The sequence below is a fragment of the Piliocolobus tephrosceles genome, chromosome 16, assembly GCF_002776525.5.
Source record: "Piliocolobus tephrosceles isolate RC106 chromosome 16, ASM277652v3, whole genome shotgun sequence".
In the NCBI taxonomy this organism is placed as follows: domain Eukaryota; kingdom Metazoa; phylum Chordata; class Mammalia; order Primates; family Cercopithecidae; genus Piliocolobus; species Piliocolobus tephrosceles.
The window spans coordinates 10,305,555-10,329,079 of NC_045449.1; the positions used below are offsets into that span (position 1 = coordinate 10,305,555).

Genomic DNA, 23,525 nt, shown 5'->3' on the forward strand with positions numbered 1-23,525 from the left:
GGGCGAGGTGGCGGGCGCCTGTAGTCCCAGCTACTCGGGAGGCTGAGGCAGGAGAATGGCGTGAACCCGGGAGGCGGAGCTTGCAGTGAGCCGAGATCGCGCCACTGCTCTCCAACCTGGGTGACAGAGCGAGACTCTGTCTTAAAAAAAAAAAAAAAAAAAATCCTTGTTTTTCAAGGATTCACCACTCTAAGAGTCCTTGACTGAGTGAGCAGACTCCTAGTGCGTGCTACAGTGAGCTTCGGGAAACCTAGATTTAATTTATGCAGTTTTGGAAGAACAGCTCTTGAAATGAATGCAGTTTATCTCACGTGGCCTCGCCCACACACGAACACAGCGGGACCCGATCGCATCCCTTTCCCTGGAGGCGGTTACCTTCGGTGCCGTCCGGCTCCGCCTGCTCCTCACGCTGCTTCTGCTTGAACTTCATGTTCCCATAATGCATCACGGCTCCCGTCAGTTTGTAGATCCCAACTTTCTCCTCTGAGCTGAAGCCCAGGATGTCAATGGCATTCTGGAAAGAAAAAAAGGACAAGTGGCATAGTAGGACTCAGGGATCCATATGCAGCCTCTTCTTGGCAAAGACCTTACCTCTTTTTTGTATAGCATGTGAGATAGCATTTGCCCAAATAAGTGGATGACAGGTGGGGTGTGGTAAATTAGAAACCATTTGTTTCACATGTTTGTGTGGGTGGATGGAGACTATGGGAAAAAGGTGTGAATTGTCTGTTTCCTTTCATCAAGTAAGAACTGATTAGGTAAGGCCGGGCGCAGTGGCTCACGCCTGTAATTCCAGCACTTTGGGAGGCCGAGGCAGGCAGATCACGAGGTCAGGAGATCCAGACCATCCTGGCCAACATGGTGAAACCCCATCTTTACTAAAACTAGCTGGGCATGGTGGCTGGTGCCTGTAGTCCCAGCTACTCAGGAGGCTGAGGCAGGAGAATCCCTTGAACCCGAGAGGCAGAGGTTGGAGTGAGCCAAGATTGCACCATTGCACTCCAGCCTGGGAGACAGAGTGAGACCCTATCTCAAAAAAAAAAAAAAAAAAAAAAAAAAGGAGAACTGATTATGATCTTTTCTCACTGTACATAGATTTGGGGGGCAGTTTTCTGGATGAGGCTACTGGGAACCATTGTATGATACTGAGAGCTGGGAATGTCATGGAGAATGACTAGGAAATAATGCTCAATGGCTTAAGAGTTCGGCATTGTAATCCAGAAATTCCAGCATTGTTCGGACTCAAGACAATCAATATGCATTATAGAATATTAGATCTGGAAGGGAAGATCATCGAAGATGGTATCATCATTTCCCAAATGAGAAAGGGGCAAGCTTTTGCAGAGCCCTTTCTATGTGCTAGACATTGGGTAGGTATCATCTGTATGTTATCTTATTAAATCCCCATGAAGCCCCTTTAGCTGTGCAGGTTTTTCCAAATTTCTGGATGAAGAATTGAGGGTCTAGTTGGTAAGCAGCCTGTCAAAAGTCATACAGGGAGGGTGTGATAAGACTGGGACTGGAGTTAGGTCTCGGTGCCTTCAAAACCTATGGTCATTGCTGGTTTGGTTTTATAACTACGATGCCTGTCTTCCACCACAAAGGTTTCAACTAAAAGCAATCCTTCTCTGGGGTTCATGTATGGATTATGCAGTAGAGTTTGCAGCCTGAGCCTGTAGAGTGTCTGCTGGTAGGACTGAAACATGACTGGACATGTTTGGTGAGTGGGTAGGATAGACCCAGTAGGCCAACACCAGCAGGATGATATTGGAGAGTCAGGCATTCTTGGAGTGGCACCCCCTTTTAGTGGAGAATGAGCCTATGCCAGGAGCTGGGATATATGGGGAGGAGAGATTCCGAGGCCATGATGGCCATCCCTTGAATCGATATCCCATTTCAGGGATGCATATCTCTGTCCTAGAGAGGGGTCATTGTAGGTTAAAAGAGAGAGAACTCTTTCAAAAACACTGAAAGGAGCGGGTGAAAGAGTTACTGCCTGGGGACCCTTTTGGAGAATGTCATCTCCAAAGGTGGAAGGAACCTGGGTATATGATGAGATGTCACTCCCATTAGGAGGTTACCAATCAGTTGACTTTGAGTTCATAAAAAGGGAGACTGTACCAGGCAGGCTAGAAAAGCTCTGTGAGGCCAGGCGCAGTAGCTCACATCTGTAATCCCAGCACTTTGGGAGGCTGAGGTGGGTGGATCACAAGGTCAGGAGTTCAAGATCAGCCTGGTCAACATGGTGAAACCCCGTCTCCACTAAAAATACAAAAATTAGCCGAGGGTGGTGGCAAAAGCCTGTAATCCCAGCTACTTGGGAGGCTGAGGCAGAGAATTGCTTGAACCTGGGAGGCAGAAGTTGCAGTGAGCCAAGATCGCGCCACTGCACTCCATCCTGGGGACAGAGTGAGACTCCATCTCAAAAAAAAAAAAAAGAAAAGAAAGCTCCATGAGAGGAAGGAGCAACAGCTGCATCTGGCAGTAGGCATCTAGGTGAGGACATGACTTAGGCATGGTGACTTTTAGAATTTCTTAGGTGGGCCTTTTTCAGGGAATGGGGGCCTTGCAGTCATTAGCCTGGCCCTTTCTGTGCTTACAAGTTAGTGAAGACTGGGGAAACCTCATTAAAAATATATAACAACTTAAATTCAATTAAATTTGGTCTAAAACTGCCTCCATACATAGCAAACTATAACCTAAATCAGTACGTAAACAAACTGCAACCTAAGAGTATATGCTTGTGACAAATAGCTGAGTCTCAGCCAATCACAGCAGCTGAGCTTCAGCCAATCACAGGCTGCCAAACTGATGAGACATTGTCCATATAACACAAATGCTTCCTCACACCACCTCCAGATAAGGCAAAGGCTGGCCTGCAACCAATCAAGCTGTTTCTGTATGTCACTTCCTTTTTTCTGTCTATAAATACTGCCTGCCATGTTGCTGGGTGGAGCTCTCTGAGCCTCTCCTGGTGCTGAGTGTGGTCCAACTCATGAATCGTTCTTTGCTCAAATAAACTCTGCTAAATTTAATTTGTCTAAAATTTTTCTTTTAATGCTATTAGACCTAAGATAACAAGTTTATTTTATCATGAAAGTTTTTCTATTTGTCTTAAAACAATTAGTATCAGCTGGAAATGTCACCAAATGAAGGCTAAGAAGCTGGTCATGGGGCAGTGTCTCTAGGATGATGGGCAAGACCCGTTTTCACAAGCTCTTGCAGCTTTTATATGGGCGGAGCCAACAAGGGTGGAGATGAATTACTCACAGATAGTATACTTTAATTAAAAATGTAAATTCTGTAGTTAGGCAGACCTGTGTTTAAATAATCTGTCATTGGACCTGGTGCAGTGGCTCATGCTTGTAAGCCCAGCACTTTGGGAGGCCGAGCTGGGTGGATCACCAGAGGTCAGGAGTTTGAGACCAGCCTGGCCAACATGGTGAAATCCCAATTCTACTAAAAATACACACACACAAAAATTAGCCAGGCATGGTGTTGCATGCCTGTAGTTCCAGCTACTTGGGAGGCTGAGGCAAGAGAATCGCTTGAACCCAGGAGGCGGAGGTTGCAGTGAGCTGAGATTACGCCATGGCACTCCAGCCTGGGCAACAGAGTGAGACTCTGAAAAAAGAAAGAAGAGAGGAAAGAAGGAAAGAAAGGAAAGAAAGAAAAGAAAGAAAGAAAGAAAGAAAGAAAGAAAGAAAGAAAGAAAGAAAGAAAAGAAAGAAAAGAAAAAGAAAGAAAGAAAAGAAAAAGAAAGAGAAAGAAAGAGAGAGAAAGAAAGAAAAGAGAGAGAGAGAGAAAGAGAGAGAAAGGAAGGAAGGTAGGAAGGAAGGGAAAGATTCTGTCATTGACGAACTGCGTCTTCCAGAAAATTATATGTATTTTAAGAGTCAGCTTCCACATTTATGAAATGGAGACGATAATGACACCTACGCCAGAGTTGCTTTTGAGACTACAATGAGATAATGTAGATAAAGCCACTTATCGCAGTGTCTGGCACATGTAAGTGCTCAATATATTTAGTTATTACTGTTATTATGATTATTAATCCTACAGGTACTTCCCTCAAATAAACACCACAGGCCAGACAGGTGTATTGAGGAGCTGGGTGTCTAAGGTGAGCCTGAAGTGAAAGGCAGAAAGAAAAATGGAGAGGCTGTTACAGAGTGGGGTTGGTTTTCTGCTTTATACTTTTTTATATTTTCTAAATTTTCTTGAAGAACCATGTAGATGGTTTTGCAACATGAAAACTTTCAAGAAATGTTATGTTAAAGATCTTATAAATGCAAAAATGCGTTCTAGTTAAAATGCTAGAGAACAGAACTGAAGGCCTGCTTTGGTGAACCTTCTGGATTCCCATTTTGGAATGCTGTGAGGAGGAGCTGAGTAGGGAGGGGCCAATCTGTGCTGATTCTCTGAGCTCTTGATCTCTGAGATCTTGAGTCTAATCACTTAGTATCCCTGGATTTCAGCTTTCCCATTAGCTCACTAACGTGTCTCTCGGTTCATAAACTCAATAATTCTGTGCATAAACAGACAAATAAATGGCATGCTTACATCTGTCGCCAGCAGTTCTTCACTGTCATCGATACTGGCCACTGTGACCTCTCCTTGGCTCACGAAGGGGAAGTCGAAGGGGTTGGTGGAGATCAGAAGCAAGTCTGTGAAACACAGAGATCCCTTTAATGGCTTATGCATAACTTACTCTCGGGTTTTTTTTCCCCCAATGTCACTGATTTGGAAGATAAGAAAGGTATTCCAAGAGCTTACCAATTAGTTCTGGCTTCTTGTTTGACATAATTTGGTAGAAAATATGATAGCTTCTCTCACTAGATAATTGAAATGTCACTCTGGATTTTTCTAACAGATCTAAGGTAACAAAAATAACGTGATTTCAGATTCCCAAGTGGTGCTTTTGTGGCCAAAACACCAACAGTTTTATAGTGTGTGGACTCACAGGTTTCGATGTCTGCCGATGCCAGCTTTCCTGTGGCTCCAAAATGAATCCGAATGAACTTCCCCTGTCCAATAACAGGTTGACAAATGATACAGTTATTTGATTTATACGGTTTTTGTGGCTGGCCTTGGATAGGTGCTGCCACAGATAAATTATAAATGCAAAAATGCTAGAGAACAGAACTGAAGGCCTGCTTTGGTGAACCTTCTGGATTCCCATTTTGGAATGCTGTGAGGAGGAGCTGAGCAGGGAGGGGCCAGTGTGTGCTGATTCTCTGAGCTCTTGATCTCTGAGATCTTGAGTCTAATCACTTAGTATCTCTGGATTTCAGTTTTCCCATTAGCTCACTAACGTGTCTCTCAGTTCATAAACTCAATAATTCTGTCCACAAACAAACAAATAAATGGCATGCTTACATCTGTCGCCAACAGTCCTTCACTGTCATTGATACCGGCCACCGTGACCTCTCCTTGGCTCAGGAGGAAGGGATGCCAGAACATGGGCACCTCTCCACCTGGTGCCCAGAGCTCCCAAGCTGGGTCAGCCAGGACTCAGGTAGCTCTACCCAAGCACCTGGTCCTGTTCCTACAACTCAGGGGATGCCCATAGGCTCCTTCTCCAGCTCTCTTCTTGGGACTACTCCATTCTTGACTACCTGCCTCATTTTTATCCTGTTCTCTTATACCTGGATTCTTGAATCTTCATAATGCCTTTGAATTCTAACTGGTCAGATTGTTCTGTCTGACTTTATTTATTTATTTATTTTTTTGCTTGTATTTTAATAGATGCTACTTCTGAGATTTCTTGCCTGAGTTTCACGTATGGCTGACTACAGAAAAATCTAGCTCACAGGCCCAGGCTCAGGCTCAGGCCTGGCTCTCTGGCTGCCAAAAGAACAACTCAGGGTCTAGGTGGCCCACTTTCTAGGGAGTAGGAGGTAAAATTTCATATGCGTGTTTGTGTGTATGCACCTGCTTCATACATTGTCTGCTTAATTGGTCCTCAGCGACACTGCGAGCAAATTTGAGGACAAAAAATGTTTTCTTGCTTGTTCCCCTACAGCAGTGGGTGAACTGAAATGTGGATGATACTTAGTAATGCCTCAATATTTTCTGAATGAACCCTAGGAAAAGTTAGTGAAGGATCAGTAAAGCCATGCGTGCATTGTAAGTGCTGGGTGTTAAGTATTTTTAGCTGCTTAATGGAAGACAATGGAAGTCATCCCTAGCCTGCAAATATTTGGAGGGTGGAAAGAGGACAAAATAATTAGAATGATTGTGACTTCTGGGTCAGGGCTAAGAGTAGAGGCCCATGAACTCAGTAAATGGGAATGAGAAGTGGGAGTGCCTGAAGGTATCGTCTTTCACATTAAGCTGGTGTCAGGCCAGTGCAATAACTAACTTGGTCCAGGCATAGGTAACATACCTCTGCCATGTAACATGTGCCCAGACCTTCCACAAGGAAGAGGAGTTTATTTGGGCACCGGGGAGGATACACATGCAGATTGGCAGTGCAAAGAACATATCCAAGGAAACAAAAGTCAAGGCTCAGAGCCATGGTCCTTGATGAATGTATCTACTTCCTCATCGATAACCATTTTATCTTTGAGGGGCGACAAAATACAAGTTTGAGACTATCCAACTACTAAGATGTGTGAAGTTTTAATGTACTTTTGCAACCATAGGCACAAGTGATGGCTTCGCCTCTGAGTCCTTGCTCCACTGGCCAGTGAAATGAAATAGAGGGTTGGATGTGTGTTTATTTCCAATGGGAAGTAAATGTCTTTTTGATTAAGCCAATCCTAAGTAAAAAGTTGAAGGATGGCACACATCCTTCAATGTCTTCAGTATGAATCTATTCCATCTTTTTTTTTTTTTTTTTTTTGAGACAGAGTTGCCCTCTGTTGCCCAGGCTAGAGTGCAGTATTGCAATCTCGTCTCACTGCAACCTCCGCCTCCCGGGTTCAAGCAATTCTCCTGCCTCAGCCTCCCAAGTAGCTGGGATTACAGGCAGGCACCACGATGCCCAGCTAATTTTTTGTATTTTTAGTAGAGATGGGGTTTCGCCATGTTGGCCAGGCTGGTCTCGAACTCCTGGCCTCAAGTGATTCACCCACCTCAGCCTCCTAAAGTGCTGGGATTACAAGCGTGAGTCACCGTGTCCAGCCTATTTCAAATTTTTGAGCTCTTCTGCCTTCACTAGGTTTTCCGTGCTCCCAATCCCTGCTGAGTTGGAAGAGGTCAAATCTGCTAACTTAATTCATACTAAGGTTTCCGTGGCTAGGTCAATAGATATGGCTTAATGGACGTTTACATTTTAAAATGTTTCCACACAGAGAGACCCATTTTAGCATAAAGTTGATCTCTAATTGTGGGATGTGAATCATGTGAGTGACTTCAGGATGCTGTGAGGTGACATTGCCTTGTTAGGGTAGGACGGCAAATCCTCCCTCTGCCAGCGCCAAACCAACACCTTCCGCAAAGTGTATCAAAATATTCCCGGTGGGTAGACTGATCTCAATCACTTGGCGGTAGAAAAAGGCCCCCGTATATTCTAGTTTATGAGGCAGTTTTTCATATTCAGCATTTCAGGAGAGGGTATGGTTTTGGGAGGATACTTGAAAATTGGGCTGGGTCTTACAAATCTTGAGGAGTTGTCATTCCTCACAGTCTTGGCATTTCCAAAGGCCTCCAGCAGCGGGTTGGCTTGGATGATCTGATCCTCCAGGGTTCCCTAATCATAAACAAGAAGAGGAAAAAGAGGGTTTTGGATAGTTTTCTAAAGCAGCTCCTTGGTGAATACAACGGTGGGTGCTCTGGGCAGGTTCAGGGAGAGGTGTTGACCAGCTCCACCTGGTGGTCAGTGCAGTACCTACATCCCCACCCCCACCAGACCTAAGGCGTCTTCAAGGTGCCATCCTAGACAGGCTTTTATTAGCATAGCATCGAAGTGACTTCTGGTCATGCCAGGTTCTAGGCAGGAATATTACTTCCTCCATCAGAACATCCAGACTGTCTTTCTGATAACATTTCATTATAAATCATAGATTTTAATAACACGTACCTCTGTTATTGCATGTAATATGACCCACCTAGTATCACAGATATTTGTGTTCAAAAGGAGATATAGAATGTGAGTAAAGCAAGTGATCCAAGAGGTAATACAATAAAAACAGTGGTTCTCAAAAAGGTTTTTTATGTACCAAAAAATATGAGAATAATTATTCAGAAATCCACTCTAGAAAACAGAGTTTTCACCTTCACCCTTCTGGGCCCAGAAAAACTTTAAAAATACTGTCAAACCTAATGGTTCTCAAAGTGTGGTCCCTGGACCAGCAGCATGAACACTACCTGGGAATATGGGAGAAATGCCAGGTATAGTAGCTCACGCTTGTAATTAGCACTTTGGGAGGCTGAGGCAGGAGGATTACTTGAGGCCAATGGTCTGATACCAGCCTGGGCAACATAGTGAGACTCCATCTCTACAAAAAATAAAAAAATGAGCCAAGCATGGTGGTTCCTGTAGTACTAACTACACAGGAGGCTGAAGCAGGATGATCGCTTGAGCCCAGGAGTTTGAGGTTACAGTGAGCTATGATGGTGTGCCACTGTACTCCGGCCTGGGTGACAGAGTGAGACCCTGTCTCTACAAAATAAAAAGGAAGAAAAATGCAAACTATGAGGTCCCACCCTAGATCTACACAATCAGGAATTCTGGGCCTGGGTTCTGCCGCCCTTTGTTAAGAATCCCTCCTGTTGATTCTGATGTGTGCTCCAGTTTGAAAACCACTGGTGTAAACATTCCTTCTCCAGAGGAGGATGTGGAGTTGGTCAAAGTCCCTCAGCTGTAGCTGATGGAGCTGGTGCCAGAACTCAAGTCCATTCTGGTGGAACCACTTCCTGCTTTGCTCCATGTGATACTGTGATATAATAGGAGTGGTATATTTTGGTCTTTCTCTAGTTTCCTGGTATACAGCCCCTAAAACCCTTGGAATAGCTGAAGGGATAAATGTCTTTTTGTGTGCTAATGAGATGATTGGTGGCTTTGGGGTCCTGGAAAGCTCAGGATGGGGGCTGGTTGCCAGGGAACCAACCATGTGATTAGAAGGTTGGAACTTTCAGTCCTATCCCTGACCCCTGGGAAGGAAAAAAGGACTGGAGATTGAGTCAGTCATCAATGGCCAGTGATTTAATGAATCATGCTCATGTAATGGAGCCTCTGTAAAAACTCTACACAGAAGGCTTCAGAGAGGTTCCAGGTTGATGAACACCTGGGGGTGCTGGGAGAATGTCACCTGCAGAGACTATGCCCCTCCCCCATACCTTGCCCTAGACATCTTTTCCACTTGGCTTTTCAACTGCATCCTTTGTAACATCCTTTATAACAAACTGGCAAATGTAAGCAAAGTGTTTTTCTGAGTTCCGTGAACCATTCTAGGTAATTATCAAACCTGAGAAAGGGGTTGTGAGATTCCCCTGATTAATAGCTGCTTGGTTAGAAGTTCAGGAGGCCCAAATTAGTCGCTGGTATCTAAAGTGGGGGCAGTTTTGCAGGACAGAGCCCTTAACTTGTGGGATTTGATGCTTTCTCTAGGTAGTGAGTATCAGAATTGAATTGAATTGTAGGACACCCAGTTGGTGTCTGCAGAGAATTGGAGAATTGTTTGGCATGGAAAAACCCCATACGTTTGATGTCAGATGTGTTCTGTCTGAGGATACAGAGAGGAAAGAAAGAGTTTCTCCTATGTGTCATCTCTGCTGAGCGCATACCCTGCATATACTTGGTGCTCATCCAGGCTTTAAATTACACTTATTCCAATAAGCCTCCAGATGCAGGTGGCTGCTCACCTGCATTTTGCCTGGCTGTGTCTCCTTCTTCTTGTCCCCAGTAACTGCAATTGTTGCAAAATACTGGATGACACGCTTGGTGTTCACAGTCTTCCCAGCCCCGGATTCTCCACTGCCAATTTAAAAGTAAATGGGATAAAGGAGAGTGGCAGGGAGGGCACTGGTTTCCAAGACGTGATGGTGCAAACAGGGGTTACTCACGTGATGAGGATAGACTGGTTGTCTCGATCTAGAAATGCAGAGGGAAGCAAAACAAAACAAATAAACAACAAACAGAACATTAAAATAAAGTAACACTGGGGGAGGTTGGAGAACATGGGCTCTAGTTAATGTCTCTGCCATTAACCAGTGGTGTGATTTGGGCATGTCTAATCTTCTTTGGGACAGTTAGGCAGATTTCTCAAATGTGGAATGTGCAACATGACCAGCCTGGGAGGTAAGTGATTCTCTACTCACTGTGGTGAATCCCACAGTGTAGAAGTTACTCATGTTCGTAGATCTTTAACTCCCTGCTAGCACTTTCCCATCATCCTTTTCCACAAAGAAAGCAAGTGTCAGGTTCAGACCTTGTGGCGCCTCAGCTTTTCATTAACATTTATAGATGCTGATTGGTTTTATTGCATTTTTCTTTTACCTTTACCTTCTACTTGTGAAAAGTGATACTGGTTTTTCACTTACAATAGAGCATGGTTTGAACTGTGTCCCTCTAAAATTCATATATTGAATTTCTAACCCCTAGTACCTCAGAATGTGACCTTATTTGGACATAAGATGTAAGGTATTTAGTCAAGATGAGGTCATGCTAGAGTAGGGCAAGCCCCTGATCTAATGTGACTGGTATCCTTGTAAACAGAAGAAATTTGGAGACACACAAGCACACAGGGAGAATGTCATATGAAGATTAAGGCAGGGATCAGGGTGATGTTTCTATAAATCAAAAACAACAAAGATTTCTGCTAGCAAACCATAGAAGCTAGGAGAGAGGCATGGGCCAGATTCTCTCTCAGCATCCTCACACGAACCAATCCTGCTGACACCTTGACCTCGGACTTCAATCGTCTAGAACTGTGAGACAGTACATTTCTATTGTGTAAGCCCCCCAGTCTGTGTCTGTGATACTCTGTTACAGCAGCCGTAGCAAACTAATAGAAATCGTGGTATTAGTCTTCCCTTTAAAATTAATGTAACATTAATTGATTTCAAGAAAAATGTTAAGTTTGCAAACATGGCAAGGAATGTGATTGTGAGAAAGAAATGACAGAAATTTGGGCACCATTACATTAGATGATTTTTAAGCATCTACAGGTCTCAGATTTTGCTGCCTTTTTTTTTTTTTTTTTTTTTTTTTTTGAGATGGAGTTTCACTCTTGTTGCCCAGGCTGAAGTGCAGTGGCGAGATCTCAGTTCACCACAACCTCCTCTTCCCAGGTGCAAGCAATTCTCCTGCCTCAGCCTCCTGAGTAGCTGGGATTACAGGTGCCCACTACCATGCGTGGCTCATTTTTTATATTTTTAGTAGAGACAGGGTTTCATCATGTTGGCCAGGCTGGCCCTGAACTCCTGACCTCAGGTGATCCACCTGCCTCGGCCTCCCAAAGTGCTAGGATTACAGGCGTGAGCCACTGCACCCGGCCGTGCTTCTACTTCTAGTATCTCTTCCAAGTCAAGTCAGGTGAAGGTTGAACAGACAGACTCGATATTAGGCATCATGGCATGACAGAGTTACCATGTCTCTACTCCCCAGGTCATTCTGGAAATTTAAGGAGTTGATGGGGAGACCGAGTTTGGGGAAGAAGGCAGGAACACTGCTTTACCCATTTCTCTGAGTGGCTACCAATATAGTTTCTCTTCAAAGTACACCTGGATTGGGAGTTCCCTGGGGACAAGGTAGGGCATCTCATTGCGTTCCACCTTCTCCCAAATAAGCATGAGCTCAGTGTAGCTGCAGCCACAACCACAGGCCTTGTCATGCACTGTGACTAGCAATGGAAGATGTACCCCTTGCTTTTCATCCCCAAATCATTGGACTCTCTGAAGATTACTTTGATTATTGCACCATTCAGATGACCAATGCCCCCCAAAGGCTTGAAAAATTAACTATGGATGGCTTCAAAAAATGTGAATCAAAGAAATTACTCACCAGTCAGCATGAACTGATAGGCATTGTCAGAGATGGAGAAGATGTGGGGTGGAGCCTCCTGGCGCTTTTTGCCTCTGTAGGCAGCCACCACCTCGGGGTTGTACACCGGCAGCCACTTGTAGGGGTTGACGGTGACACAGAAGAGGCCTGAGTAGGTCTGGAAAAATCAGAACATTTATCATTTGGATCTTGTTTTTACTCAGAGAGAGACATGGAATAAAAAGGTGTTTACAGACACTCACGTAGATCATCCAGGCTGCGTAGCGCTCTTTGAGGTTGTACAGCACAGCAGGTTCATGCAGGTGAGTCATCATGGCCATGTCCTCGATCTTGTCAAATTTGGGAGGGTTCATGGGGAAGACCTGGTCATTGTTCAGAGTGAGCGTCTGGGTATTGAGAGGAAGAGCAGGTAATAAATGGGTGAGCCAAGTACCTGACTTGCACTTTACTGGTGTGGGGGAAGTAGTGAGATATCGTGGAACAATTACCCCATTGTGATGGATAATTTTGTGGATCCTTTCCATGACCAGACATGATCCATAAATAACAGTTCTTGAAGAATCTGTTTCTGGTCAAACTACGTGACCAATTCTGGTCTGATGCCCCCCGTCATCCTGTTATCATGTGTACCAGGAGTGGGTTACAGGTGTGCAGAGCTTTGGAGCCCTTGGGCCCCAAGGCCAGGTTGCCTCTGTTTACCTTATTTATTGTGAGTGCTGTGATGAGACAAAGGTTGGAAGGTTACAAAGAACTGCTCCCAAGTGTTCTGTGCTTTTCCACCTCAATATCTCTGCTCATGAGGGTTCCTTCAGCTCAAATGTCTTCATGAAAATTTTGTTTAGAAACTTTCAAAGCTCATCTCTAGCACCACCCCTTCCACGACCCATCTCCTCTCTCCCCTATTGCTTCAAGGCTCCTATAATTATTTGTACCTCTGCTCTAATAGTTCAAATATTTGGGGGTGCATCATGGTTCTTTGCTGAATATTTTCAGAAAATTATTTATTTATTTTTCCTTTCTGTGTGTTTTTCCCACCTTTCTCCCCCATTCAAGCTGGCTCTGTACTCTATGGCTCAGGAAAGACAGAAAATAGGTCAAGAAAAGGAAAAGAGCTTGTAATACTTCCTGGATTTTGATGTCGAAAAGCCTAAGTCCTTAGGAAAACTTTGAAGGTTTCACAGAAAAGGTAAAAAGAAGGAGTTTTGCTGGTATAGACCAAATTTTTTCAGGAAGGGAGGCACTTCCATTCCACCACCCCAGACTAGAAAAAGAGAGCCAGACACCCAAGGTAGCCAAAGGGGAGGCAGAAAAGTCTATGTATCCTGAACCTCTAAGAACTGGGGTTTATTTATTTTCTTTTCTTTTTCTTTTTTTTTTTGAGAAGGAGTCTTGCTCTGTCGCCCAGGCTGGAGTGCAGTGGCATGATCTTGGCTCACTGCAAGCTCCGCCTCCCAGGTTCACGCCATTCTCCTGCCTCAGCCTCCTGAGTAGCTGGGACTACAGGTGCCCACCACCTCGCCCGGCTAATTTTTTGTATTTTTAGTAGAGACGGGGTTTCACCGGTTTAGCCAGGATGGTCTCGATCTCCTGACCTTGTGATCCGCCCGCCTTGGCCTCCCAAAGTGCGGGGATTACAGGTGTGAGCCACCGCGCCCGGCCAGACTGGGGCTTGTTTCTTAATAGATCCTCCAGGGAGGCTCTGAGTCCCCATTGTGGTGCTGTGTAAGGTTCTGAAAATGTGACACATCCCTGAGGTGGTTGGTGGTGGAGTGACCCCAAGAGTGACTGAAAAAAATTTGTCCCAGCCCACTGAAAAGGGGCCGGAATCAGAGGCTAAGTTTAATAAAAATAAAAGCAAGGTCTGTCTCATATGCCTGAGTTTGTGAAATGAGATTCATACCTGCCATATACATCTTTGGGAAATTCTGGGAAAGCAGGTGCAGAGGTATGCTTATATTTGCAAAGCAGTCAATGCTAGGACCTAGACCTGGTGGATGTCCAGTAAGTACTGAATGGTACATGATAATTCTCCACATTAAACAAGTCAATGGCTCCAGAGCTTCCTCTGTAGGAGCCACTCTACAGTCCAGAGAGGTGTAATTGGTCGGCCCATCCAGTATCAGCATCTTCCTTAAATAGCCCAACCTTTCCTGCCCTCACCTCCTGTCTTCCTCTAAAGCAAACACAACAAAACCCCTCAAGGCCCAAGTCCTTGAAGAAGGAAAAAGGCAAGAGTGAAGATGCATGTAATAGCAGCTTTCACCTGCTAGTTCACTGCAGAGCAGATAAACCAAGTTTTGTTCTATCTTCAGATTCCAAAGGACCAGCATGCAATTTCTAATATTCTACTCCAAAGAAAAATGAGCATGTCCGTATTATCGAAGACATCTGGAATCAACACTCACCCGGTCATCGAGGGTCTTGACTATGACTTTGTCATTTTCCCTACTCTGGATCATGCCTTTCACATACATTTCCTTATCATCTGCTACAAAGCAGGCTTTCTTGGAATCAAATGGACGATTTTGAGCCTCGATTCTCTCCTTCTCTGGTTTCCGGAGGTAGGGAGCTGCTTCTCCAAAAATGGCCATTTCTGCATCAGAGCTCATGGCTGCAGAGGGCTAGGAAGACCAGAGGGACTGCTGAGTCTCATGCTTGGGTGGACTACTGAAGCTGCAGGGCCCCAACCCTTATTCCATTCAAACAGGTGGCCAGATTCAAAGGCTCCTAGATTGAACATAGGTCCTGAGGGATCTATGGCCAGGTCTAGGAGCTTCAAGTGTGCAAGCAGGAATAAGCTAAAGGGGATATTTTATTCTAACAAAAAAGTATGAAGGTTGTTTTTTTATCCTCTGAGTGTCGATTTTGGGAGTATTTTAGTTCAGTCCCGTGTGGACATGTCTGAATCAATTAGAGCCAAGGTGAACCCAATAAAAGAGGCTTCAGGAAGTACTTTCTTTCCTTCTTTTTTTTTTTTTTTTTTTTTTTTTGAGACAGAGTTTTGCTCTTGTTGCCCAGGCTGGAGTGCAAGGGCTCCAGGTTGCAATCTTGGCTCTGCAACCTCCACCTCCCAGGTTTAAGTGATTCTCCTGCCTCAGCCTCCCGAGCAGCTGGGAATACAGGTGCCTGCCACCACACCCAGCTAATTTTTTGTATTTTTAGTAGAGAGGGGGGTTTCACCATGTTGGCCAGGCTGGTCTTGAACTCCTGACCTCAGGCGATCCGCCCGCCTCGACCGCCCAAAATGCGGGGATTACAGGCGTGAGCCACCGCGTCCAGCCTAGGAAGCACTTTCTAAATCGCTCATCATGTTTGAGCCTGTGATCTCTGTGTCATTCTAAAATCTTAAGAATATTTGAAAATCATCATTGGAATGCTGATAATTCTTATTAGACATTTCGGTAAGCCCCGTCAAAAGTGAATGACTTGAACATGAAGATTTGTCACATTTGTTTAAATAACAAGATGGTGGGAGGCAAAATGGCCCAGGGCGATGATCCCAAACTTTAACATGCCAGAATCCCCTTGAGGGCTTGTTCAAGCACAGATTACGGGCCCCATCCCAGTAGTTTCTGATTCAGCAAGTCTGAAGTGGGGCCTAAAAATGGGCATTTGTAGCAAGTTCCCAGGTGATGCAGATACTGCTGGTCCAGGGAGCACACTGAGGGTGGCTGGCATAGTGCCTTCCTGTTCCCAGAGTGGTGCTTGAAATGTAGCAGCTTCAGGCAGGACTTCATTAAGAAATTCAGAATCTCAGACCTACCCAAGACCCACCCACCTGACCTCAGGTGATCTGCCCACCTCGACCTCCCAAAGTGCTGGGATTATAAGCGTGAGCCACTGTGCCTGGCCAACATAAATATTTTCATAAAAATTACCATATTTTCCAAAACAAAAAAAATTAGTGAGAAGGATAATGTTGTTTTTCATTTTTTGCGAATCTCTTTACTGTCTCCTTAATGGAAGACTGTTGGATTCTCATATCTGCTTCTGTATTCATGCCATTGCTGTATGTTTGGTGAGAGTAAATATAAAATATTTAGCTATGTAATTCAGAAAAGGCAAGAGTATTTTAGTCACCTTTTCAAATAATTGTGAATTTTCTTCTTACTCTACCAAAGCTTGACAAGTGTTAGTTTCTTAAAGGCTAGTTGCAATGTGGAATCTGAAGCCGTATCAATAAACATTTCATACTCCATTACATTATAATCCACTAGTCTGTCTTGCATTTTGAGCGGATCTTCTTTTCCCATATGTGGACTTCCCATATGTGGTTGTTTGGAAAATACTGGTTCACTGAATTATATAGTACTTCCAAATGTGGACACATTATCTTACACAATATAAAAAAATTACAATCATTAATATCACCACCATGATATCATTTGAAAATTCTTTCAGTACTAGGAAACTGTCAAGCTAATGGTGGCAAATACATGTTTTCCTGTACACATTCTTGTTTAGATTTGAAGGCTCAAGGTTGTGATTTATAACCAATGCTGTCCGTTTTTCCTCAAGATGACAACTACATTGTTCCTTTTGGAGAACACGTTTGCCAAATACCCAAGTCTGAATAACCACAGCTTGTCTGCTAGTTGGTCTTTTAAATAAAAATGGTGCTTTGTGAATGAAGTGGCTAGTTCAGCTTGCAACTCACACAAATGCACGTGTGCTTTTCCAGGAGACAACCATCAAACTTTGGTGGACTTCCCATTTCATCACATAGAATTATTAATGAAACTTTTTAGTGCGAGTATATGGTAGTGAAGAATACAGTAATTACTAATGCAGTTTGGTGTCATGCCTTGATTTGTAATAAGGTACCAGCCATTTATTCATCTTTGCTTTTGCATCACTCAAGCAGTGAAAATGGCAAATAACAGCTGGGTATTACTGTGAAATTGTTTTAGCCTCACGTACCTCCTAAAAAGTTCTTGGGATTCTACAAGGACCCACAGACCACACTTTGAGAATGACTGCCCTATTGCATAAGGGAATCCTGACTGGTTACAGGTTTACGACCTTATAATATGTAGCTTGGCTTAGCGTTAAGCGTGATACCCAAAAGTGTTGGAAGATGATTTACATCAAAACCATCTGTAACATAATCTCTGTGACTGGGACAAGGGAAACTAATTTTTTGATAAGGGCCTCAGAGAGATGTTTGGGAACCACTGGTTTAAAGCATTACTTTTATGAAACTACTCTGCTTTTCCAAAGCCAAAACCACGGCACAGTCTCATTGCTTGTACACAAAATAATTTTAGGCAAATATTTCTTAATTTAATATTTTGTATGCTTACTTTAAAGCCTATTACCTTATTTTATCAAAACATGCCATCAATTATAAGTTCCACAAATAAAGAAAAAAATGCAGCTAATTTAAACTGCAATGTTCCTTTCTATAGATTGTGATATGTATCCTCATTTCAGAGAGAAATTTGTAAACAATGTACAAAAATCAGAATTGATAGAAATAGGGTAATATTTGCTTAACGTTTAGGAAGTGTGCTACATCCATGTATTCTATGATATAAATCAGTGTTTCTCAAACTTAAATGGGCATATGAATCCTGCTGTGAATATTCACTAGGTCTGGGGTTGGGTTTGAGCTTTTAAATAAATATCTTACAAATTTCTCAGCTAATGCTGATATAGCAAGAACACAGGTAACTTTAAAAACAAATAAGAAAAAAATGAATCAATGTAAATAAAAATATTAAGCAAATTTACAGTATTGGTGTTAACATGGCTATTGCAAAACTTGCGATGGCAATAGAAGAATAAAGTCTGAAGTCAGGGAAAGGCTGCCATAACTGATAATTGAGCCATATTTTTAGTCCTCCTGGAAAAACAAGGCTTTTCCATCTGGGCCTCACTGACAGTTTTCAAGTAGAGATTTTTCTCCCTTTATTTACTCTAACCGTGACTCAGAACCCAGTATCTCCTAGTAGTATTACCTAGATGATGCTTGAGTTATCCCTCCATATTCCTGCAATGGGGCATCTAACCTAGTTGAATACTTTTAGGCACAACTGTTTTGTCTTTGGGGCAGGTTTGATAGGCCAAAAATTCTTCTTGCTTTAAATTAAAATCTCGCTCTCCATAATTTCAGGACAATAGTTTCTCATTCCACCCCTTGGTAACAGCAGAACTAGTTCAGACTTTCCTACGTGACAACTCTTCACCCTTTCGATGGCTGTTCTGTGTTCTGCTTAGCTTTATCTTCTCCGTGCTAAATACCCTCAGCTTCCTTTGCTTCTTCTATGATGTGCTTCTGAATCCCTTACCATCTTGGTCACTCTTCCCTGAACCCACTCCTGTTAATCTCTTACAGTGTGATATCCAAACCACATGTCACCCTCCGCTGGAGTGTACCCTCACCTCTCTTGACCTAGGTGTCATGCCTGAGGTGGTGATTGCCTGTTGGCAGCCACGTCTCACACTGCTGACGTGCCACTCCCTTTCGAGCACAGCCCCTCAATCCTCTCCGTGCACGCATTTGCTAAGTCAGATCTTCTCCCTATATTTATGCAACTGGGAGTTGGGACCCAAGGGAAGACCATTCATTTTTGACTGATAAACTTCACCTTGTTAGATCTGATCCAAGTCTCTAGGCATGACTCATGCTGCCCACTGAGCACCACCCTCAAGAGTTTCCTTAATTAGCCTCTTCTCTGTTCTAAGAGCAGGACCTGCTTCCAACATTGCATAGCTGTGCCCCTTCAACCACCTCTGTTCCTGTCTTTAAGGGCCTTCTAACTGAGATGACCACCCCCGCCTGCCTAATCTCCATCACCCACTTCTGAGGGTTCCTCTCTCTCTGTTTACCCTCTGTGTACCATGACACCACTCTCAACTTTCATCCCTCTCCTGGGAATTTCACCGCTACTGTGTCTTGTCAGCAATGAGGTGGTCATGAGTCAATGACACCTTGCCTTTTTTGGTCCCAATTCATCTAGAATTACCTCTAATAAGCACACATTTTAAGGGGATAGGGTTTTTATTACCACACCGGGCATAGGATTGTATGGATCCCTCCCCATTCCTTCAGTATTATGCATGAGGGAAGGTGCAGCTGTGCGGATTCAGGGGTGCAGAGTCTGCTTAAGGAGTAGCAAAATTAGCCTGTGTGTGGAAACTGCATCTGGATCCTATGAACATCATGTTCTGGGCCAACTAAGTACTGTATATTGACTTAGAGCTTGTATGTCAAAATTCTGCATCATATTTTGTACATTTTGGTGTAATGAGCAAATACGAGAAGCCATTCTTCCTTTGGTAAAACCTGTATATATTTTAAAATCTACGTTTAAGAAGAGTTAAGTTATTGGTTTCAAATTCATCAATTTCATCTTCTTATGTGTCTAGCAAGAATGAGAACGTGTAAAACAATGTTGGCTAATTTCAATGATTGCATTCATGATCAAGCTGAAAATAACCCTTACCTTCTTGGTTCCCAAGTGATGGTCAGTGTCCTTCAGGAATAAAGCGTCTTCCTGGGGATAATTTGAGAAACAAAAACCAACCAAAAAAAAAAAAAAAAAAAACAAAACCCAAATGAGCTACAAAGAGTTTAAATAAATATAGAAACTATATTTGTTCCAGTGTATCTACCTTAAATAGAAACACAGTAGACGGTGTGGAATGAAATAAACTTGCTGTTTTGAATTTCCACTTTTGATTAAAATCATTATTCTTTAGTTGGTTAATTACAATATTTAATTAATACTCTCTTGAGAAATTTCTGTGTGTACAATGCACTGTGTCAGCTCCTTAAGGGGGTATGAAGAAGAAAGTACAGTATCTTCCCTATACGAATGCAAAAGTTAGTAAGGGATAGGAGAATGCTCGAATAAGTCTTTGAACAGGATTAAGATACATTTTTAAGGAGTCTAAACAAAGTACTATAGGAACTTAGAAAAACTGCTTCTGACTGGGGGGCTGTGAGGGGTCAGGGAAGAAAGAAAGTAGAGAGAGGAATGCTCCAGATTGCAGCTTGGATGCTTAGGGGCAGTCACCTTTTTTTGGCAAGAAGAGAAAAGTTATAAATTGTGGACAAAGACTTCTTTATTCTCTTCAATTCTCTAAATTCCCCCTGCAGATGATGAAGGTAGGGCAGCTGAAAAGTCACCTGGACTAAGGAAGCTCAGTTCTAGGAGTTTATAAACTATGTTGCTATCTCAAGGAGGAATGAGTGTCTGAAAAATTTTCAATATCAAATGTAATTTAAGCAAACGTCCTGTTTACCATTCAGTGCTTCTATGGAGCCAGGGGAACATTTCCTGAAGCCCCATTTAGGCAGGAACAGACACTTAGGATTTGGTTTACTATTCTTGTTGCCTCCTTCCTTCTCCGTCTTTAATGCATCTTAAATAATCTCCAACTGTATCCTAAAATTCTCACAAATTTCTTAAAAAATTAAAGTATTACATACTGTTTTCTGAATCTCAATTTAAAAAATATGGAGGCAGAGCTACAGAAATTCTAATATCAGTTCTGTTTAGTAGCTGGTATGCTTTCTTTGGGCTTCTGTTTCCTTCTGTAAAATGAATCAGATGCACCAGAAAATCTCCAAGGTTCCTTTCAGCCCTATGAGTCTATAACAGAAAGTACCCCAGTAGAGATGGTGGCCTGAATTCAAAGCATCAGAAGTCTCTGAGGGATGCTATTGCACTGTCAGACTCAATCCAGTCCCAAGTCCATAAAATATGCCATGTGAGAACCAGTCAATTCAAATCAGACTATGACACATTGTAAGATGGGTAAGATGCTTGAGATTATTTCTTCCCACAACCATTTTTCAGAAATCCTGACATGGGAAACAAATTAAATAACCATAAACATGTCAAATAATAGCTTAAGCAATCACAGAAGAGATACCACAAGTTACCATGTTAATTTGCTAACTGAACAGTATAACATTGACCTGAATAATCAGAGGAGGAATCATGCATTATATTCAATTTTGTTCTGCAGGTGAATATTTTTTGTCTTATAACTGCTTATATTCTTGTCTTTTCACCCCTTGTAAAAGTTTCTTTCTTTCTTTCTTTTTTTTTTTTTTTTTGAGACGCAGTTTTGCTCTTGTTGCCCAGGCTGGAGTGCAATGGCACAATCTCGGCTCACCACAACCTCCACCTCCCAGGTTCAAGCGAATCTCCTGCCTCAGCCTCCCTAGTAGCTGGGATTAGAGGCATGTGCCACCATGCCTGGCTAATTTTGTATTTTTAGTAGAGACAGGGTTTCTCCATGTTGGTCATGGCTGGTCTTGAACTCCCAACCTCAGGTGATCCATCCACCTCGGCCTCCCAAAGTGCTGGGATTACAGGCATGAGCCACCATGCCCGGCATGTAAAAGTTTCTTGAAAGGCAGTTGTCTTGTCTTTCCATTTTGTCTCCAACTTTGCCCTCAACACAAGACCTTGCACTTAGTAGGCCCTCCGTAAAGGCTGCTTTGTTGTCTACCCTCCTTGACTGGTAACCTGATCAGGTGCAACTATAGCTACATGGAGCAAAAAAGTGGGCACTTGTGAGCACTTACCTAGAGATGCTGCGGTCACAGCAATTTCGGGAGTGTGACCCCCCAGCTCTCTTTATACTCCCAAATCTGCCAGCCCAGCACTCTAACTTGGCTATATTTGGGGGATCACCATTTACTTGTTAGATGTAAATGCGTCGTAGCCCTGATCTCTCACTCTTGTTAAGTTACTTGGATAAATGACCAGCGGAGGCTGTAGAATGCCAAGTCAGCTGTGTAGGGATTTTGACGTTGGACACAGATCTTTGAGACTTAGAGAGTCCTAGGGGCTGAGTGGAACTGGAGCAGAGTGTGCTAAGAAGGTCACTGAAGGGCAGAACCACAGGATGCTTTGTCCAGCAATGGGTGATCAATAGTGTGGACAGTAACTACACTTCATTTAGCCGGTATTGGTATGGGATGGTGTGCTCCTCATCTCAGAAATCTCTGGAAATTTAAGGTTGACCTTTTAACACGTCCAGTCTTATTTACGTATTTGTTTGTTTAAAAATCTACTGGAAGAAAAGTTTTCCAGAATGTATTTTACATTATCCTGCTCTGTGTAACCTACTATCTTGAATAGAATTTAAGCTTTTCTTGATCACTCTGGGGTTCTGGGAGATGATATAATAAAGTCATCAAGGATCCGGTTCTTAGTGGGCCATGCCTGCCCTAATTGTTCCTGCTTGAATTTTTGTGTCTACTTTTATTTATTTATTATTATTATTATTGAGACAGAGTCTTGCTCTGTCTTCTAGGCTGGAGTGCAGTGGCTTGATCTCAGCTCACTGCAACCTCCGTTTCCCAGGTTCAAGCAATTCTCTTGTCTCAGCCTCCCGAGTAGCTGGGATTATAAGCATGTGCCACCATGCCTGGCTAATTTTTATATTTTTAGTAGAGACGGGGTTTCACCATGTTGGTCAGGCTGGTCTCGAACTCCTGACCTCAAGTGATCCTCCCGCCTCAGCCTCCCAAAGTGCTGGGATTACAAGTGTGAGCCACTGCACTTGGCTTACTTTTTGGATTTTCTATCTTTGCCTTCATGGCCAGCCTCTCAGGTGTAATTTCTTTCTGTGGCAAGTTTGTCTTTACTAGCCTGATTTTGTATTATCAATTGGGAAAGAGATGACAAAATTAAGATCAGGCTAAAGTAAGAGTAAATAAGTTCTGAATGCAGCTTTAGTGAGTTCTAATGAAAATACGTGGTCTTTGTGACAATTCTTACGGTTACTTAGGATACTTTTTTTTGCTAAGATATAAGTGATGTTTGACTATTTAGGAACAACTGTACGTGTAGAAGTTAGAGCCATTTACTGCAATCCAGTGCGATCTGTTTAAATTGCATACAATCAGTGTTTGCTCAATCAAAGGTTCCTTAATCAGTCTCCAGTGGGTAGAATTTCATGTAGATGGGACATTTCCAAAAGACAGTTTGCATTAATCAAAGTGAATTTTTGACCAGAGGAGGAGTAGGTAGAGATAGGACTTCCACAAAGTATTTTCTTTCCTTTTCTTTCTCTTTTCTTTTTCTTTTTTTTTTTTTTTTTTTTTTGAGGCGGAGTCGCGCTCTGTCGCCCGGACTGGAGTGCAGTGGCCGGATCTCAGCTCACTGCAAGCTCCGCCTCCCGGGTTTACGCCATTCTCCTGCCTCAGCCTTCCAAGTAGCTGGGACTACAGGCGCCTGCCACCTCGCCCGGCTAGTTTTTGTATTTTTAGTAGAGACGGGGTTTCACTGTGTTAGGCCAGGATGGTCTCGATCTCCTGACCTCCTGATCCGCCCGTCTCGGCCTCCCAAAGTGCTGGGATTACAGGCTTGAGCCACCGCGCCCGGCCTTCTTTTCTTTTTCTTCTTCTTTCTTTCTTTCTTTTTTTTTTTTTGACAGAGTTTTGCTCTTGTTGCCGAGGCTGGATTGCAATGGCACGACCTCGGCTCACCACAACCTCCACCTCCCGGGTTCAAGCAATTCTCCTGCCTCAGCCTCCCGAGTAGCTGGGAATACAGGCATGCTCCACCACACCCAGATAATTTTTTTTTTTTTTTTTTTTTTTTTTTTG

At 43.2% G+C, this 23,525-nt stretch overlaps 1 protein-coding gene across 1 annotated transcript in view; it reads right to left on the reverse strand.

Moving 5' to 3' along the window:
- MYH13 (myosin heavy chain 13) overlaps window positions 1–21,522 on the reverse strand; it is a 70,999-nt gene extending 49,477 nt beyond the window's left edge. Inside the window, exons 1-12 of the mRNA XM_023190842.2 lie at window positions 21,495–21,522; window positions 19,399–19,449; window positions 14,356–14,571; window positions 12,193–12,336; window positions 11,951–12,107; window positions 10,012–10,039; window positions 9,811–9,922; window positions 7,604–7,696; window positions 4,964–5,027; window positions 4,777–4,875; window positions 4,564–4,667; window positions 376–514 (exon numbers count right to left, since the gene is read on the reverse strand). Coding sequence (XP_023046610.1) covers window positions 376–514; window positions 4,564–4,667; window positions 4,777–4,875; window positions 4,964–5,027; window positions 7,604–7,696; window positions 9,811–9,922; window positions 10,012–10,039; window positions 11,951–12,107; window positions 12,193–12,336; window positions 14,356–14,559 — 1,144 coding nt within the window. The 5' untranslated portion in view covers window positions 14,560–14,571; window positions 19,399–19,449; window positions 21,495–21,522. The remainder of the gene's footprint in view (window positions 1–375; window positions 515–4,563; window positions 4,668–4,776; window positions 4,876–4,963; window positions 5,028–7,603; window positions 7,697–9,810; window positions 9,923–10,011; window positions 10,040–11,950; window positions 12,108–12,192; window positions 12,337–14,355; window positions 14,572–19,398; window positions 19,450–21,494) is intronic.
- Between the last annotated feature and the right edge of the window lie 2,003 nt (window positions 21,523–23,525).